Source organism: Hypanus sabinus, unplaced genomic scaffold (genome assembly GCF_030144855.1).
Source record: "Hypanus sabinus isolate sHypSab1 unplaced genomic scaffold, sHypSab1.hap1 scaffold_936, whole genome shotgun sequence".
NCBI lineage: Eukaryota > Metazoa > Chordata > Chondrichthyes > Myliobatiformes > Dasyatidae > Hypanus > Hypanus sabinus.
The window spans coordinates 159,693-177,965 of NW_026781790.1; the positions used below are offsets into that span (position 1 = coordinate 159,693).

The 18,273-nt window shown below is 46.1% G+C and overlaps 1 protein-coding gene across 1 annotated transcript; it reads left to right on the forward strand.

The window, feature by feature from the left end:
• The first annotated feature begins 3,718 nt into the window (after window positions 1–3,718).
• Window positions 3,719–17,735, forward strand: LOC132390512 (nuclear factor 7, brain-like). Its single transcript, XM_059963124.1, has 6 exons — window positions 3,719–4,173; window positions 4,864–4,959; window positions 5,375–5,608; window positions 6,881–6,903; window positions 6,991–7,109; window positions 17,575–17,735. The coding sequence occupies exons 1-6, from the start codon at window positions 3,763–3,765 to the stop codon at window positions 17,733–17,735; spliced, it is 1,044 nt and encodes a 347-aa protein (XP_059819107.1). The 5' UTR covers window positions 3,719–3,762.
• Window positions 17,736–18,273: the final 538 nt, after the last annotated feature.

Below are 18,273 nucleotides of genomic sequence, written 5' to 3' on the forward strand. Positions count from 1 at the left end.
TTCTTGAATGTTAGTCTTTTCTGAAATTATGTCCAATGGACATTACAGAAAAAAATTCTGGCTCTGAATCCTTGTCAGAAGGGTTTAGTAGCTATTATTTATAATATGATCATGAAAATACAGCCAGGAGTATCAGAAACAATTAAGAAGGAATGGGAAAAAGAACTTCATAGTCTTATACCCACAGGGCAGTGGGAGAACATTTTACAATTAATCAATTCTTCTTTTATTTGTGCTAAACATGCCTAATACAATTTCAGGTTGTTCATAGGGCTCACATGTCCAAGGATAAACTCGCTCGATTTTATTCTTATGTTAATCCAGCCTGTCACAGATGTCATTCTGAAGTCGCTTTATTGACCCACATGTTCTGGTCTTGCCCCTGTTTGCAACCACATCCTATTACTGCAATTTTCGGTTTACCAATGGTGGATAATAGTCGTTTATCACCTCCCCCCCAGCCCGGCAGATGATTGCATTTGTTACATTAATGGCTAGAAGTTCTATCCTATTGAATTGGAAAGAAATTAATCCTCCAACTATATTTCAGTGGTTTTCTCAAACTATTTCTTGTTCAAGTTTAGAAAAAAATTACAAGTGTTGTCTTTGACCCTTCAGTTAAATATGAAGAAACTTGGAGACCATTTATTCAACATTTTCATATAAACTAAACTGACTTTTCCTGAACCTGACTTTTATTGCCCTTAATTATTTGGGTGGAGGTGCGGAGTTATTGACGCTACTGTGTATAATCGATATAATGCAATGGCCCATGTCGGTTAGGATTTTTTCTTTTTTTTTGGGGGGGGGAGGTTTTTTAATTTTCTCCACTTTTTGTAACCACTATGAGCTTGGGAGGTTAATATCATCGATTTGTATTTATACCTGAACTCAAACTCTTTGTATTCATGTTTCATTTATGTTTGTTTAAAATCAATAAAAAGATTTAAAAAGGACTATTCTGAGGAAAGGGTAGAATAGGCGCAACGGGCCGAATGGCCAGACATGCTCCTGTTGGTTATTTTCTAAAGTACGAGTTTACCTTTGCCCCTTGTTCTCCCTTGGTTTTCAGCCGTTCGGATTGCACAGGGGAGCGGTGAGAGCTCCGGAGATCCACCGGCAGCCGCTGCGGGGCAGCTCCCGTCTCCCAGCAGGAAGGGACGGGTCTGGGAGACAACTCCAGACAACAGGCCCCGATCCTCGGCGGGGAAAGGCCGGGCGCCTCCGTGTAGCTGAAACATCTCACGGAATCTCCGCCGGTCGCTTCAGCTCTGCCTTCGAAAGGATTCACGACCCGCCGGTGGTGCAGCCGAAACCCGAGGCGCAGCTCCCGGTCTCCGGCCCACTCGGTCCCGGTCCAAACAGCGTCCCGCCCACTGCCACCCCTCAGCCAATGGGAGCATCCCTCTCCCAGCGGCGATCGCTGATTGGCTGTGTGTGTGAGAGGACGGGCTACTGCTGGGAGCTGGAGATGTCAGTCACAGTTTGTTCTCAGAATTAAAGGAAAATCCCCGAAACTCAAATTTCAAAATAAATTTTATTATCAGAGTCCAGATAAGTCACCACATACAATCCCGAGAAACGTTTTCCTGCGGACATACTTGGAAAAAATATAGAATAGTAACCATAACAGAAGCAGGCAGTGAAAGATCAGCCAGAGTGCTGAAGAGAACCAAATACAGAGAAACAGCGATAAATAACAAGAGTATGAAATAACCGCAGCGGCTGCTGATGGATCTCCGTAGCTCTCACCGCCCCCCTGTGCAATCCGACAGACTGAAGACCAAGGGGAAAGGTAAACTCGTGATTTAGAAAATAAGAAACAGGAGAAGGCGTGGCCATTCGGCCCATTGCACTATTCTTCCCCTCACTCAGAACATGGCTGATCTTTGACCCCAGCGCCACTTTCCTGCAACGTTCCCAACATCGCCGAGCCCCTAAATATGTCCGTTTAATTTAGAAGTCTTGTGGAGAAAATTCCAAATATTCACACACTGTGTTGGGGAAATTTCTCCTCATCTCAGTCCTGCTGAGGTGACCTCAGATTTTGAGTCTGTGATCCCTGGTTCCACTGCCCAACCAGGGGAAACATCATTCCTGCCCCTACCCTGTAAATACACTGTGACACTGTGTCTGTCTCAATCAGGAAGCTTCTCCATGTGAACCTTGTGTTCATGAAACTGGTGACAGTTCTTTCAGACCAGCAGCTTTGACCACAAGAACACCAGACAGTGGTCAGCACGGAATGTCCTGCAGTTACTGCAGGAGAAGGACTGGATGGACACAGTGGAGTGGTTCCCGGAGCAGACAGTCCAGACCATATGGCAGAATGCCTCATCACCAGGTCTTACCAACTGCCGGCGAGAGGGCCCCTCCCAGTCTGGTCCTCACTGCATGCCCGGAGATCACTCCCACAGCACGCTGCCCCGAGATTACTGCAGTGGAGACGAGACGGTCACTCACCTCTTTGCGGACTGTGGGCTGGCGAAAGATTCATGGGCCTTTGTCACAGCAGCTGCGTGACAGAAGGCTCACTGATCCTCGGGCTGTTCCCAGGACGCGCAAGAAAACGGACAGCGAGTGCTGCTGGAAGATCATCAACTCGGGGAAAGACCCCCGAAACTTGTTGGCCTGCCATCACATCGAGATGTCCGGAGAGCAGGTGTTACCAACCTGGGGTCCAGGGTTTCTGGTATTGGTCTTTGGCATAAAAATGTTTGGGAACCTCTGTCGTACAGGAATGCTGCAGACCGGCACATTCCAGACTACAGGGACACCAGTGGAACTATCGTGTCCCTCTACTGCTCGACTGGGAGAGGCCGTGTTGGCTGAGGAAGCCTCTCAATTATTGTACACCACCCCAGGGGGCACATGAGCGACAACAGACAACAGAATACCCCATAGACAACGAAGGTAAATTCATTGGGTAAAGGTATTGGCACGTTTTATCATTCTGAATATTTTATTTAAATCTTATTTTGATGCAAAAAAAAGTATCAACATCTGATCTGTATTCAGAGTGAAGGAGACCAGGCCTTCTATTGGAAACGGGACAGACATGGGTCAAGTCATTAAGGTTTTCTCACGAAGGGCTGTTGAAATCAGGACCTTGCCGAAAAATTAACATTTTCCACCCTGTGACGTAAAATGTCCAGTCCTGTGCTTTTTCCTGCAACCACGGGTCGGTCATCACCACTGCATCTCTCTCCTCACAGCACAATATTTTCTCCACATCCCCAGTTTAATGGCATGTTTTCACTGTTTACTTATCCACCGTTTTACACTCCACTCTGACTCTCTTAGACCTGGAGAAAGATACAAAAAAACGAGCTGCTGGAGGAGCTCAGCGGGTCGGGCAGCATCTGTGGAGGGAAATGGACAATCGACATTTCGGGTTGAGACAGTTCAGATGAAGGATCTCGATCCGGAAAGGTCCTTCCGATCGGAGCGATGGGGCCTTTGGACAGTCAGCTAACGTTTTTTGTTGCTCTACGTGTTTACGAGATGGGGTTGCTGGGCATATGGCCAACTCACCTACGCTTGTCGCCGGGCTTAGACAGTCCATTAGGCGTTTCCTTACCTTTTCTCTGTTTAATTTATTTTTGATCCCACACTAACATTCAAATAGCCATGAACATATACAGCAGCAGAATGTTCATTCCCTGAGACTGCAGCGCGCGTAGTGGACAATCCCGGTACTGCAGGGGATCTGCAGCTCCCGGAAGTGAAAGTATTCTGAATCAGGAAGTGCTGGGAGTTAACATGGCTTCGAAAGGACCGGTCGAGAGTTTAACAGAGGAGGCGATTTGTCCCATCTGCCTGGATTTCTTCACCGATCCGGTTATACTGGAGTGTGGACACAACTTCTGTCGCTCTTGTATCACACGGTATTGGGAAAGGGAGCAGAGAAACTCCTGCCCGGAATGTAGAGAGGTGTTTGCTGACCGTACCCTCAGGGTGAATCGGGCCTTAGCAAATCTGGCTGAAAAAGCTCGAAATCTAAACCTGAATCGGAAAGGGAAGGAAAGTGAACGTCACTGCGAGGAACATGAGGAAGAACTGAAGCTGTTTTGCGAAACGGACAAGACACTGATCTGTCTGATCTGTAGAGACGCGCAGGAACACCGAGAGCACCGCTTCAAGCCGATTAAAGAAGCTGTTAAAATCTACAAGGTAGAAACTAACGTCAGTTTAATACTTAACATATTTCCTTTCTCCTACATACCATCACACGATGCTCCATAACCAGAACATCATTCTCTGCAACTTCCGCCATCTCCAACGGGATTCTAGCATCTCTCCGTCCCACAGCCCAACTCCGCACCCCGCAACTCTCCGCTCTTTATACGGATCGCTCCCCGTACTGTATCGCCCTGATCCACTCGCTCCTCCCCACTGATCTCCCTCCTGGCACCGACACCTGCAAGCGGGACAAGTGCTACACCCGACCTCTAACCTCCTCCCTCGTCACCATTCAGGGCCGCAAACAGCCCAGTCCCTCCCGTTTCTTCCATGGTCGATTGTCCTCTCGGATTAGATTCCTTCTTCTCCAGTCCTTTACCTCTTCCACCTGTCCCCTCCCAGCTTCTCACTTCATCACCCTCCCCCACGTTCCCCCTCACGTTGTCTCACCCGTCACCTGTCAGCTGGTTCTCGTCCCCAATCTTTTCATTCTGGCTTCTGTCCCATTCCTTCCCAGTCCTAATGAAGGTTCTCATCCCGAAACACCGACTGTTTATTTCCCCTGAATAGATGCTGCATGACTCACTGAGTTCCTCCGGCATTTTGTGCGATAATCGGGTTTGATCACCTGTTTCTTTTGATGCATCTTTGTTTCTATTTCCTTCACACTCTGACTTCCAGGATCAGCTAAAATCTTCCTTAGACTCTCTCACAAAAAAGAAATCAGACTTCCAGGAAAAGGAGCAGCAACAGAAAGAGAAGATTTCCGGAGTTCGGGTGAGGCTTCCTGAGCGGAATTTCTGATATTACTGTCGAGTTTTGCTCCATTTAATGCAGAATAGCCGGGTATCGCAGGTCCAGTGACCTGGGTTCGATCCTGACCTCTGCTGCTGTCTGTGTGGAGTTTGCATGCTCCCCCTGTAACCATGACCGTTTCAGACACATTCCAAGGACATGCTGGATGAATGGTTAATTACAATTAACCCTGTGAAGGTGGGGAGGGTGTATGTGAATCTGCTGGGAGTTAATGGGTCACTGAGGGAGAATAATTTCAGGAAAATGTCAGGGAAAGGATTTGACGGGAATGTCTCAGAAGTAGTATGGACCCCAATGGACCGAATGGTCAATTTTATGTCATAAGGAAATACAACACAGCAATGTAGTAAACTAATCTTCGCCTTTCATTCGACAGAAACAGTCACACAGCAATCAGACCCACATCACATCCCAGTTTGCTGAACTGCGACAGATTATCACTGAGAAAGAGCAGAGCTTACTCAGGGATCTCAGGGAAGAAGAGAAGAGGATTCTCAAACCAATGGAGAAAAATCTTCTGGCTCTTCAAGAGAATATAAGGATTATTCAGGAGGAAATCACTAAGTTAAAGGAACAGATGGATCAAAAAGACAGTGTGATGTTTCTCAAGGTGAGGGATGATATTTCAATTTAATTCTGTCAAATTGAACTAAATGAACAGTGGTACATTTGAAATAAACACAGCACAGCGGCCAATTCTACCAAATCAATTGCCACTGCGGGTGACCTTACACAGAGTGTTCTCCTTTCATGAGGAACCTCCAGTCAGTCCGCTAATGACATTCTAAATATCGGAGATTGATATTCGATCCTTTATTAGCAATATACAATATTAAGCATAATTAATTTCAGCATAATTTCAACATAATTAAATTGTAAATTAAACTGCAATTAATTGGTCAACAAAAGATATGGCATCTGCCAGTCCCAGGATCAAAACAGCCCAGAACAAAGTTCGAATACGTAACTTATTCCCTTCACTTTTACCACGTCCCCACTCACGTGACTGGTTATCGTAATAAACACATAACACAGAATACAATGCAGACAGAAAACAGACGTGTTGCTCCTGCACACAGCATTTACAAATGGCAGTAAACTGTTTCTCACCAGACAATTGGTGCAACTATTCAGGGTTGCTGTTGGCCAAAACTGGTCTTCCAGAACTTCTGTACATCCCAGGACAGAATGCAATCTTTGCTGAAATGATTTACTCTGATCATAACACAGAGCTGCTGATAGTGTCCTTAATTACCGCATTAAATATCCTCCAAAACTCCCATTAACACCCAGTTCCAGTCACAGGCTGTGACTATGCCTGGTGCGGTGGGTGTGAGGGTCTCTCTGTCAATCAGAGAACAAAGAATATGACCCACACATCAGACTTATCCTCCATATCCGGTTTCCATCAGATTAGATAAACTTTTACTGCTCTACTTTTTCGGATTGGTTTTACATCGGATTGTGTCCCATTCTCCGCTCATTCCGCCCATTCCAAAAAACTTACCCCTGACATCTCGTCTGTACTACTTGCAAGCATTTTAAAACTGTCCTCTCGTGTTAGCCATGAATGAGATACTTTTTACCAACTGCACACAATCAAATCCATCACTAATCTTAAATTGTTCCATTTTATCATTCTGACGTCTTATCCAGATGGTAATGCACAGCCTGTCCTGTCTTTCCTGTAAGTTTCATCCTCTCAGTAATGGTCTAATTTTCAGCAACTTTCCCTGTAATTTTCCCCGTGGTTCTGTATTGCTGGTGTGTATTTGTGACTGTGGGAGTGGGAATTTTCAACACCTTGTAATGATTTGGATGAAATTCAGGATGTGGACATTAAGTCCAAGTCTAATCAGATTTGTGTTTTTATCTATTTCAGAAGGAAGCTCATCGGAACAGGAGGTAGGACAGGCTCTGTACTGAAACCCTGAATGGATTTGTAAAATAGTTCAAAATCCCACTTTATCACCAGCATTTTAATATTTACAGAATCAGTGACAATGTCCAGGAATTGTCAGTGACAGATGAGGCCCTACCGGTTGAAAAATTCGATCGCTTCTATTTGTTGAACACAGTGCTGAGTGAAACACTTGATGCCATTAACCGAGGTAAAACTTACAAAGATTCATTTTTCCTTGTTCATGAAACACAATTAATTTATAAGCTGAAGCAAAGATTGTCTGTAATAATGGGCTGAAGGGGAACTGAAGTTTATTCCACATCAACCCCACTGACTGGGAGGCATCACTGTCACATGGTGAGCTGGAGATGTCAGACCCCTGGACACACCAGCGCAGGGTCACAATACAACCAATACACGGGACTGGCAGATGAACCATTGTGTCCTGATCCCAGACACACTGAACTAACACACCAAGACATGAATTTGAATCTGACCACAGGAGCTGGGAATTTAATACTGACTTGATGATATTGTAGGGAATAAAAGCGGGTATCAGTGTGGTTACTGGGATTGTCAGGAAAATACGCAAGTCCTTCGTGCACAGTGAGTGCAGACTCTGACTGACACAGGTCTTCACACTGCTGGATCCACAACTCTCACTGTTGTTAAGGGAGAGAATAGGGGAGCAGTAGTGACAGGGGACTCAATCGTCAGGAGACAGACAGGAGTATCTATGAATCTGTATGGGGCCCCCGATTGGTATCTTGCCCCCTAGGTGCCAAGGTCAGGGATGTCTCCGATCGTGTCTGCAGGATTTTGGAGAGGGAGGGTGAAGAGTCAGCTATCTTGTTGCATTTTGGGACCAATTACATAGGAAGTAAAAACAAAAGGGTCCTGAAAAGAATCTGGCTAGCTTGGTAGAAAACTCAGAAGCAGTACCTCCAGGGCTGTAATTTCTGGATTGCTGCCTGTGCCACGTGCTGGTGGGAGTAGAAACAGGATAATTTGACAGATAAACATGGCTGAGAAGATGGTGCTGGGGACAGGGCTTCAGGTTCTTGCATCATCGGGATCTGTTCTGGTGGAGGAATGACCTGCTCAAAAGGGATGGGTCGCACCTGGATCCGAGGGAGAACAATATTCTCGGTGAGAGAGGTTTCATAGAGCTGTTGGGGAGGGTTTAAACTAATTTGGTGGGGTTTAGAACTGGAGTGAAGAGATAGGACTGATGGTAAAAATGCAAAGATAGCACGCAGTCAGACTGTCAGGGCGGACAGATGAGAGGAAAAAATTGCAGCCAGTAGGGCGAGTATCAGTGTATCAGTGATGCAGAATTAAAAAGGGTAGCAGATACCGTACACAAAGTGTTATATCTCAATGTTTGAAGTATGAGAAATAAGGTGGATGATCTTGTTGCACTATTTCAGATTGACAGGTATGATGTTGTGGCCATCACGGAATCGTGGCTGAAGGATGGTTGTAGTTGGGAGCTGAATGTTCAAGATTACACAATGTATCGGAGGAAGGAAGGAAGGCTGATGGGGTGGTGTGGCTCTGCTGGTAAATCAGCAGCGAGATGTGACATAGGATTGGGAGATGTTGAATCTTGTGGGTCGAGGTAAGGAACGACAAAAGTAAAAATGACACTGACACCAGTCATATACAGGCCTCCCAACAGTCAGTGGCATGAGGCCCACAGATTACAACTGGAAATAGAAAAGGCTGATGAAAAGGACAATGTTATGAGAATCATGGGAGATTTCAACATGCAGGTCAATTGGGAAATCAGGTTGGTAAAGGATCTCAAGAGAGTGAGTTTGTTGAATGCAATGTGATGGCTTTCTGGAGCAGTTTGTCGTTGAGCCTACTCGGGGAACAGCTCTACTGGATTGGGTGTTATGTATTGAACCAGAGGTGAGTAGTGAAAAGAAACCTCAGGAGGCAGTGCTCACAACATGACTGAGTTCAACTTGAAATCTGATAAGGAGACAGTAAAGTCTGACATTGTAGTATTTCAGAGAAATGAAAGAAATTACAGTGGTTTGAGAGAGGAGTTGGCCAAAGCAAATTGGAAGGAGATGCTGGCAGGGATGAGAGCAGAGCAGAAATGGTGTCAGTTTCTGGGGAAATGAGGATAGATGTATTCCAAAAATAAATAAATACTCAAAATGCAAAATAGTACAACCATGGCTGACAAGTTAATGTAAAGGCAAAAGAGAGGGCATACAACTAAACAAAAATTAGTAGGCAGAGAGAGGATTGGGAAGCTTTTAAATATCTACAGAGAGGAACTAAAAGGATGATTGGGTGGGAAAAAATAAAGAAGAAATTGATTTGAATTGAATTGACTTTATTACTTACATCCTTCATATACATGAGGATTAAAAATCTTTACGTTATTTCTCCATCTAAATGTGCAATGATCTCCAATCATCCTTCAGGCCCTTTTTACACACATGTCTTTGTAAAACAAGTTAGCAAACAATATCAAATTGTTTTTCAAGTATTATAAAAAAATAAAACAGAGATAAGAGTGGATATATGACCGCTAGAAAATGAGGCCGGATATATAATAACAGAGGATAAAGAGATGGCAGATAAACCAAATATTTTGCACCAGTATTCACCGTGGAAGACACTAGCACTGTGCCCGGTGTTGAAGAGTGCGAGGGAAGAGAAGTGAGTGAAGTTACTGTTACAAGGGAGAAGCTGCTCAAAAAGCTGAAAGACCTAAAGGTACATAAGTCACCCAGACCAGATGAACTGCACCCTAGTGTTCTGAAAGAGGTAGCAGTAGAACTCATGGAGGCATTCCAAATAATCTTTCAAAATCATTGGACCCTGGCATGGTGCCAGAGGACTGGAAAATGGCAAATGTCACTTGACTCTTTAAGTAAGGAGGAAGGCAGCAGAAAGGAAATTATTGACCAGTTTGCCTCACCTCTGGTTGGGAAGAAATTGGAGTCAATTGTTAAATGTGAGGCTATGGAATACTTGGTGACACTGGACAAGATAGGACAAGTCAGCATGGCTTCGTTAAGGGAATATCCTGCCTGACAAACCCATTGGGATTCTTTGAGGAGATTACAAGCAGGATAGATAAAGGGGATGCAGTGGATGTTGTATATTTGGAATCTTGGAAGGCCTTTGACAAAGTGCCACACATGAAGGTAGTAACCAGGTTAAGAGGCCATGGTATTACAGAAAAGTTACAGGCATGGTTAGAACATTGGCTGATTGGTAGGAAACAGCGAATGAGAGTAAAGGGATCCTTTTCTGGTTGGCTGCCAGTGAGTCGTGTTCCACAGGGGTCAGTGTTAGGACACCTTTATTTTATGCTGTATATCAAGATTTAGCCGATAGAGTAGACAATAAGATGTAGGAGCAGAAATAGGCCATTCGGCCCATTGAGTCTGCTCCAACATTCAGTCATGGGCAGACCCAATTCCTCCAGACATCCACACTCCCCTGCTTTCACCCCATGAAAGGTACATAAGGTACATAGCCCTGGCTAAATGAGAACCGATATATCTCTGCCTTAAATATGCCTTGGCCTCCATAGCCGCATGTCGCAACAAATTCCACAGATTTTCCACACACTGACTAAAGTAATTTCTCCGCATTTCAGTTCTAAAAGGACGTCCTTCAATCATGAATTCATACCCTCTTGTATTAGAATACATGGCTTTGTTTCCAGGTTTTGCAGATGATACGAAGATTGGCGGAGTGTTGAGGAAACAGTTAGGCTGGACAAGGTCTTGGATGAGGAGAATGGGAAAGAATGTGGCAAATGATATACAATGTTGGAAAATACATGGTCCTGCACTTTGGTCGTAGAAATAATGTGCAGATTGTTTTCAAAAAATCAAAAAATCTGAGACGAAATTGGACTTAGCAGTCATTCTGCAGAACTCCCTAAATGTTAACTTGCAGGTAGAGTCAGTGGTGAGGAAGGCAAATCCAATGTTAGCATTCAGTCCAAGGGGTTTAGATAGCATTCAATTCATGAGCAGGGATGTGATGCTGAGGCTTTATAAGGCACTGGTGAGGCCTCACCTTGAGTATTGTGAACAGTTTTGGGCTCCTCATCTAAGAAAAGATGTGCTGGCATTGCAGAAGGTTCATTTCATAAGGATGACTCCAGGAATGAAAGGGTTATCATACGAGGAAAGTTTGATAGCTCTGTGTCTGTACTCGCTGGAATTTAGAAAGATGAAGGGGGATCTCATTGAAACCTTTCGAATGTTGAAAGTCCTAGACAGAGTAGATGTGGAAAGGATGTTTCCCATGGTGGTGGAGTTTAGGACAAGAGGGCACAGAGGGGTGTCTATTTAAAACATGTGGAGAAATTTGTGCCAGCAGCTGGTGAATTTGTGGAACTTGTTTTGTGTGTATTAAGGCAGAGCATGATAGGTTCTAGATTGGACACAGTATCAAAGGTTACGGGGAGAAGGTCAGGTAGTGGGGCTGAGGAGGGAAAAAAGGATCAGCCATGATTGAATGGCGGAGCAGACTCGATGGGCAAATGGCCTAATTCTGCTCCTATGTCTTATGGTGATCAGACCACTACATTGAAGCATTGTGAGAATGAGCTCGGACACACCAACAAGCATTGACATGGGTCAAGATTTCATCTCGGGAGAAGCACACACAGCATAACCGGCCTGGCAAAGCTCCCTCACACACATACACAGGAAGGACTGGCAGATTGTAGTCAGAGCCTCAGCAATGTACGTTGTTATTTCCCTCAGTAACCTGGAAACCAATCTCTTCAGAGACAGTCATTTATTCATTTAAACAACTCAATCACGTGTGACACATTGTCAACACACACCAGACATGTGATGACACATTGAAACATACAAATTCTTCAATGTGCACACTCTCCTTCAATGTGTATACACACCACACGGATATTTACCACAATCAACACACACACACACACACACATATACTATCAGAGTGTGACACACGGCCACAGAAATAGGCACAAATTCCCATTTAGGATTGAAACCTGCCGTCCTTACCCAGTCTGTCTGTTCTGTGGCACTGAGCTGCCCTCTGACGTGACGTCACATCAACACTTCACAGACAGACTCCGGGGTGAGATTCCTCAGGAGGATGATCTGGGAGGGTTTGATGGATGTTGAACCCACGGCCCAATTCATCAATCTGCAAGACTAAGATGTCTTCTTGAGCATGGCCCATTTGTGTGTGTTTGCCCCCTCCCATCCCTCTAATCCCTCTAACCATTTCCCATCTGTGTACCTGCCCAAATTTATTTTAAAATATTTTTATTTTTACCTGTTTCTACAGCGTTGGAGGGCAAATTCCGTTTACCGACCTCCCTCTCTGTGAGAATGTTACCCGATAGACCACTCAGAAAAATTTCCCGTCTCACTTTCAATCCGAGGCCTCTGGTTCTGTACTCCTATTTCTTGGAAATGGAAACGTTATTTAAGCTCCTTAGAATTATTTACCTTGATAAGGGGTCATACCTGAACATCCTACACTACAGCTGAATAGCCCAAGCTTACTCACTCTCTGCTTTTAACCCAAGCCCCCAGTCCTGGTAACATCCTCCTGAAGCCTCCTGTCCAGTGTAATGACATCCTCCCCATATTCGGGAACCGGAAATGCAGACAATGCTCCAAGTGTGGTCTATCATCGACATCAAAGGCCTTGCTGAATTTCATGTGGACAGTGTGGAATAGGCTGATGAATACAGGACTGAAGGTGTTTTTTTAGATTGGGACAAGAAGGGCGGCGTGGGAGCTAAATTCTGAAGGAAGACAGTGTAAAAAAAAAACTTTGCATACAAGAACGGCGAGACTGCGCAGGACAGCGCGGAGAGTTTAAAAAGATGGCCACCCTATACAGCGGGCAGCGGAGTGGGTGGCAGCAGAGTGTAGGGCTTTGGCTCAACGGGCTTAGGCGGTAACGGGAAGAGGCGAGAGCGAGGCACCGACTCTTTTTCTCCCCTTGGCAAATCAGCCCGGACGGACGGGGGAACAGCAGGGCACATTAGCTAACCGTTTAAAAAGTTCATCTGCTTAGCGAAGTAAGTGGGTGAGTAGACCTATCTTTCTTTGTTTCATTCCTGTAGAATTAGGTAGCATGTCTGCAGGGTTAGTGCTTTGTTCAGGGTGTCAGATGTGGGAATCCTGGGAGACCTCCAGCCTCCCTGATAGACACATCTGCACCAGGTACACAGAGATTCAGCTCCTCGGAGACCGTGTTAGGGATCTGGAGCTGCAGCTTGATGACCTACTGCTTATTATAGAAAATGAAGAGGTGATAGACAGGAGCTACAGGGAGGTAGTCATCCCTAGGCTACAGGGGTCAGAAAACTGGGTGACTGTCAGGAGAGGGATGGGAAATGCCCAGATAGTGGAGAGCACCCCTGTGGCTGCCCCCCTCAGCAACAAGTATATCGTTTCGGATGCTGTTGAGGGGGATGACCTGACAGGGGACGGCCACGTTGACCGGGTCTCTGGCACTGAGCCTGGCGCTGTTGTGCAGGAGGGAAGGAGGGAGAAGAGGAATGCGGTAGTCATATAGGGGATTCCATAGTCAGGGGATTCTGTGCGCCTGATAGAGATACCCGCATGGTGGGCTGCCTCCCAGGTGCCAGGGTACAGAATATCCTGAAGGGAGAGGGCGAGCAGCCAGCTGTCTTGGTACATGTTGGTACCAATGACATAGAGAGGAAAAGGTCCTGAAGAGAGATTTCCGGGAATTAGGAATGAGGCTGAGAAGCAGGACCTCCAGGGTAGTCATCTCATTGGGATCTCTTCTGGGGGAAGTACTACTTATTCAAAAAGGACGGGTTACACCTGAACCCGAAGGGGATCAATATCATCGCGGGAATGTTTAATAGAGCTGTTAGGGAGGGTTTAAACTAATTTGGCAGGGGGGTGGTAAACCGGAATGATAGAGTGGAGGAGAGGGAATCTATAAATCTAAGATAGTGAGCAGTAAAGATGTCAGGAAGGACAGGCAGGTGATGGGGCAAATTTGCAGCCACTGGGATGAGTTGCAGTGCAATCAAAGCAAAAATTACCAAATACTGGACTTAAGGTGTTATACTTAAATACACACAGCATAAGGCATAAGGTGGATGATCTTGTCGTACAGCTACAGATTGGCAGGTATAATTTTGTGGCCATCACTGAGACGTGGCTAAAGGATGCATGTCTGTGAGAGCTGAACGTCCAAGGATACACGGTGTATCGGAAGGATAGGCAGGTAGGCAGAGGGGGTGGCGTGGCTTTATTGGTATGAAATGATATTAAATCATTAGAAAGAGGTGACATAGGATCGGAAGGTGCAGAATCTTTATGGGTTGAGCTAAGAAATCGCAGGGGTAAAAGGGCCCTGATGGCAGTTATCTACAGGCCTCCTAACAGCTGCAGTGATGTGGATTACAAATTACAACAGAAAATAGAAAAGGCTTGCCAGAAGGGCAGTGTTATGATAATTGTGGGGGATTTTAACATGCGAGTGGATTGGGAAAATCAGGTCGACACTGGATCTCAAGACAGAGAATTTGTAGAATGTCTACGAGATGCTTTTTCAGAACAACTTGTTGTTGAGCCCACTAGAGGATCAGAGGTACTGGATTGGATATTGTGTAATGTCTCAGAGGTGATTAGAGAGATTGAGGTGAAGGAACCGTTAGGAGGCAGTGATCGTAACATGATTGACTTCACTGTGAAATTTGAGAAAGAGAAGCCGAAATCCGATGTGTCGGTATTGCAGTAGAGTAAAGGAAATTACAGTGGCACCAGAGAGGAACTGGCCAAATTTGACTTGAAAGGGACATTAGGGGGAAGGACGGCCTAGCAGCAGTGGCTGGAGTTTATGTGAGGAGTGAGGAATGTGCAAGACAGATATATTCCAAAAAAGAAGAATTTTTCAAATGGAAAAAGAGAAGTCAAAGCCAAAGTGGCTGACAAGAGAAGTCAAAGCCAAAGTAAAAGCAAAGGAGAGGGCATTCAAAGAAGCAAAAATTAGTGGGAAGACAGAGGATTGGGAAGTTTTTAAAAGCTTACAAAAGCAAACTAAGAAGGCCATTAAGAGGGAAAAGATGAACTATGAAAGGAAGCTTGCAAATTATATCAAAGAAGATACTAAAAGCTTTGTCAAGTATATAAAGAATAAAAAATGGGTGAGAGTGGATATTGGACAGATAGAAAATGATGCTGGAGAAATTGTAATGGGAGATAAGGAGATGGCTGAGGAACTGAACGAGTATTTGCATCAGTCCTCACTGAGGAAGATATCAGCAGTATACCGGACACTCAAGGGTGTCAGGGAAGAGAAGTGTGCGCAGTCACAATTACGACAGAGAAAGTACTCAGGAAGCTGAATAGTCTCAGGGTAGATAAATCTCCAGGACCAGATGGAATGCACCCTTGTGTTTTGAAGGAAGTAGCTGTGGAGATCGCGGAGGCATTAGCAATGATCTTTCAAAAGTCAATAGATTCTGGCATAGTTCCGGAGGAGTGGAAGATTGTAAATGCCACTCTGGTATTTAAGAAAGGGGCAAGGAAGCAAAAAGTAAATTATAGACCTGTTAGATTGAGAAATGGTTGTGAGGTTTCTGGAGTCAATTGTCAAGGATGAGGTTACGGAGTACCTGGACGCATATGACAAGACAGGCCAAACTCAGCATGGTTTCCTTAAAGGAAAATCCTGCCTGACAAACCCATTGAAATTATTTGAGGAGATTACAAGTAGGCTAGACAAGGGAGATGCAGTGGATGTTGTGTATTTGGATTTTCAGAAGGCTTTTGACAAGGAGCCACACATGAGGCTGCTAAACAAGGTAAGAGCCCATGGAATTATGGGAAATTTACATAAGTGGATAGAGCGTTGGCTGATTGGCAGGAAACAGAGAGTGGGAATAAAGGATCCCATTCTGGTTGTCTGCCAGTTACCAGTGGTGTTCCACAGGGGTCCATGTTGGGGCCACTTCTTTTCACATTGTATATCAACGATTTGGATTATGAAATAGATGGCTTTGTGGCTAAGTTTGCTGATGATACAAAGATAGGTAGAGGGGACGGTAGTGCTGAGGAAACAGAGAGTCTGCAGAGAGACTTGGATAGATTGGGAGAATGGTCAAAGAAGTGGCAAATGAAATACAATGTTTAAAAGTGTATGGTCATGCACGTTGGTAGAAGAAATAAACGGGCTGACTATTATTTAAATGGAGAGAGAATTCAAAATTCTGAGATGCAATTGTACTTGGAAGTGCTTGTGCAGGATACCCTTAAGGTTAACCTCCAGGTTGAGTCGGTGGTGAAGAAGGTGAATGCAATATTGGCATTCATTTCTAGAGGAATAGAAAATAAGAGCAGGGATGTGATGTTGAGGCACTATAAGGAACTGGTAAGACCTCACTTGGAATACTGTGTGCAGTTTTGGGCTCCTTATTTACGAAAGGATGTTCTGACGTTGGAGAGGGTTCAGAGAAGATTCACGAGAATGATTCCTGGAATAAGAGTGTTAACATGTGAGGAATGTTTGACCGCTCTTGGACTGTACTCCGTGGAGTTCAGAATGAGGGGGAACCTCACAGAAGCATTTCGAATGTTAAAAGGCATGGACAGAGTGGATGTGGCAAAGTTGTTTCCCGTGGTGGGGGAGTCTAGTACGAGAGCATGACTTAAGGATTGAAGGGCGCCCATTCAGAACGGAGATGCAAAGAAATTTTTTTAGCCAGAGGGTGGTGAATCTGTGTATTTCTTGCGGCAGTGGAAGCCAAGTCATTGTGTGTATTTAAGACAGAGATTGATAGGTATGTGAGTAGACAGGGCATCAAAGGTCATGGTGAGAGGGGGGGGGAGAGTGGGAGTAAATGGGAGAATGGGACAATGGATCAGCTCATGGTGAGAGGGGGGGGAGAGTGGGAGTAAATGGGAGAATGGGACAATGGATCAGCTCATGATAAAATAACTTCTGCTTTAAAAATCAAACACAAGAAAATCTACAGATGCTGGTAATCCAAGCTGCACAGGTCCTGATGAAGGGTCTCGCCAGATCTCTCTGACACCTGTCTGGAGAGAGTTGATGTTGGGAGGATGTGGGTGGGTCGAGAACGGTGAGCACAGCCTCCGACTATAGGGATGTCCATTTAGGACAGAGATGAGGAGGAATTCCTTTATCCACAGGATAGTGAATCTGCCACAGGCAGCTGTGGAAGCCAAATAATTGAGTAAATTTAAAGCAGAGTAACACACACAAATTGTTGGGTGAACAGCAGGCCGGGAAGTTTCTATGGAAACGAGTATACAGTCTAAGGTTCAGACTGAAACAATTCATCCAGACCTGTGTTGCTTAAGGGTTCCTGCAAATTCATCCCCTGTCCTAATGAGGGGCTGTGGGGGATGGGGTTGTGGGAAAGGGGACAAAGTCATCCTCATCTGCCATCTTTGCCCCCTCTAGCTTCTCATTACATCTACACACACAGTTCACCCACGGGCTTTCCACCCCTCCCCCTCCTGGTCCAATCTGCCATTCATCTCACCCATACCGGTTCCCATTGTCACCTCCTTTACTGTTTCAAACCATCACACTGCCCCACTTCCCACTCACAAATGAAAGTGAACATTGTATGACGGGTCTGTTCCTGTGCTCTACTGCTCTATGTTCTCTGTTCCCAGTTTCGGAGAATGAGAGGAGATCTCATGGAAACACAAAATTCTTTCAGGGGTCAACAGGCAGGAGTGAGGGAGGATGTTTCCCCTGTCCAGCGGAAAACCCTTGTGGAGACATCTGCTTTTGTCAAATCAAAGGTTCGTGTCGGCCACCCGACCGCGCCTGAGATCTCCACCACCCCCGGTCCACGGGGCCGCGCTGTCCGAGTCTCCCCCCGATCCCCGGGGCCGCACTGTCCGAGTCTCCCCCCCCCCCCCCGATCCCCGGGGCCGCGCTGTCCGAGTCTCCCCCCCACCCCCCGATCCCCGGGGCCGCGCTGTCCGAGTCTCCCCCCGATCCCCGGGGCCGCGCTGTCCGAGTCTCCCCCCCATCACGGGGCCGCGCTGTCCGAGTCTCCCCCCCATCACGGGGCCGCGCTGTCCGAGTCTCCCCCCGATTCCCGGGACCGCGCTGTCCGAGTCTCCCCCCGATCCCCGGGGCCGCGCCGTCCGAGTCTCCCCCCGATCCCCGGGGCCGCGCTGTCCGAGTCTCCCCCCCATCACGGGGCCGCGCTGTCCGAGTCTCCCCCCGATCCCCGGGGCCGCGCTGTCCGAGTCTCCCTCCGATCCCCGGGGCCGCGCAGCCCGAGTCTCCCCCCGATCCCCGGGACCGCGCTGTCCGAGTCTCTCCCCGATCCCCGGGGCCGCGCTGTCCGAGTCTCCCCC